The sequence below is a fragment of the Vigna umbellata genome, chromosome 11 (assembly GCF_029865625.1).
Source record: "Vigna umbellata cultivar VRB3 chromosome 11, Vumbellata_1.0, whole genome shotgun sequence".
NCBI lineage: Eukaryota > Viridiplantae > Streptophyta > Magnoliopsida > Fabales > Fabaceae > Vigna > Vigna umbellata.
In genome coordinates this window covers 12,215,979-12,217,470 of record NC_142175.1, presented here as the reverse complement: position 1 = coordinate 12,217,470, position 1,492 = coordinate 12,215,979, and the positions used below count along the sequence as shown (strand labels likewise).

The 1,492-nt window shown below is 46.5% G+C and overlaps 1 protein-coding gene across 1 annotated transcript; it reads right to left on the bottom strand.

Annotated features, from left to right (window-relative positions):
• Positions 1-451: 451 nt before the first annotated feature.
• LOC148190989 (uncharacterized) lies at positions 452-1,012 on the bottom strand. The gene has a single exon (XM_088101238.1). It carries the CDS (start codon positions 1,010-1,012, stop codon positions 452-454), a length of 561 nt encoding a protein of 186 aa, XP_087957364.1.
• Positions 1,013-1,492: the final 480 nt, after the last annotated feature.

The window sequence follows — 1,492 nt, the reverse complement described above, 5'->3', positions numbered from 1 at the left end:
TTAGTCAACTCTAGAAAATTACATCCTCCCTAGTATCATAATAAGCGTCTATCTCACTGTCGGATATTAAAATTAATCCAATTGTTGGTGTATACACTATCAGACCAAACTGCTCCCTTATCACAATAACTAAACAACGTACATCAAGGCGTTTCATACCGCAAGAAAGTGCAGGTGATAAGCGTACCTGAGTTAGCTGCCTCTGCACCAGTAATAGCATACACACGTCCAGCTGCTTGGGCTCGTCCTCCTCTAGGCTGATTCCTGCCAGCGTTTGGTGGTCTCATCACTGCTCTTCCACCCATGTTACACTCATTATCTAAGTGTCCGTTTCGCCCACAAAGATTACAGTGCTTCACTCCCACCAGTTGAGGACAGGACGAACGGTAGTGTGGCCCTCCACACTGAAAACACGTAACGTTCCCAACCTGACCAGATTGTCCAGCAGGAACTAGAGCTCGAGAGCCGCTCGTATTAGATGATTGATTTGGACGAACGTAGGGGGTCCTCCTTGGAGTAACATTGCCTCTGAAACGATAGGTCCTCTATTTACTTGCTGTTGTTTCTTGTGCCTTTCTACTTCTGCCATGTTCTTCTCTAAAACCTTGGCCCTCTCAACCATGGCAGGGAACGTTCTTATACATAAGCTGGAGATCAAAACCTTCAAGTCACTCCGCAGTCCGTTTTCAAACTTACGGCACTGCCATTCTTCATTTGTGGCCATTGTGTTGAAACGAACCAAGTGTTTGAACTTGTTCGTATACTCAGAAATAGACATCCCTCCTTGGACCAATTGAAGAAACTCCACCTCTTTTGCAAACCGGACGCTATCAGGAAAATATTCTTCATAGAATTTACTCCTAAACACTTCCCAAGTAATAGGAGTTTGAGCGTCTGTCAAGAGAGCTTTCACGCTCGTCCACCAGTAGTTCGCTTCACCAGTCAACAAATACTCAGCGTACGCCAACCTGTTCACATCTGGGCAGCGTTTGGCGTTAAAAATTCTCTCCATATCTCCCAGCCATTGATCAGCCTCATCAGGGAGGCACTTCCCACTGAACTTAGCTGGGTGATGCTGCAGGAAGCTCTCCAAACTCCACTCGGCAGCAGGTTGAGCAGCGTTTGAAGAAGATGCTCCAGGCGCACCTCTAGTTGCAGCCAAGATTTCCATCAACTGCCTTTGCGTGTTTTCAGAATTGACACGCGAGGCCTCCAAACCTTGCATAGCAGCTTGGTTTTGCTGCATCAGGGTGGCGTTTTGCTCCAGCAACGTGGTGTTCTGTTGATGCAGTCGTTCAACTACGGTTTCCAACAACCTAGCGTTGCTGGACGTATCGGACTCATTCGGTTGGGGAGGAGGAGGAAGTCTAGGCGCCATTAGTTCTCTGGATTAGAGAAAAACGAGCGTTAGTAAAGTTCGAGAGTTAAAACAATAACTCATTAACACATAATAAGCACACAGCAAAAACGTAGTGCACTCATAACCTACAGT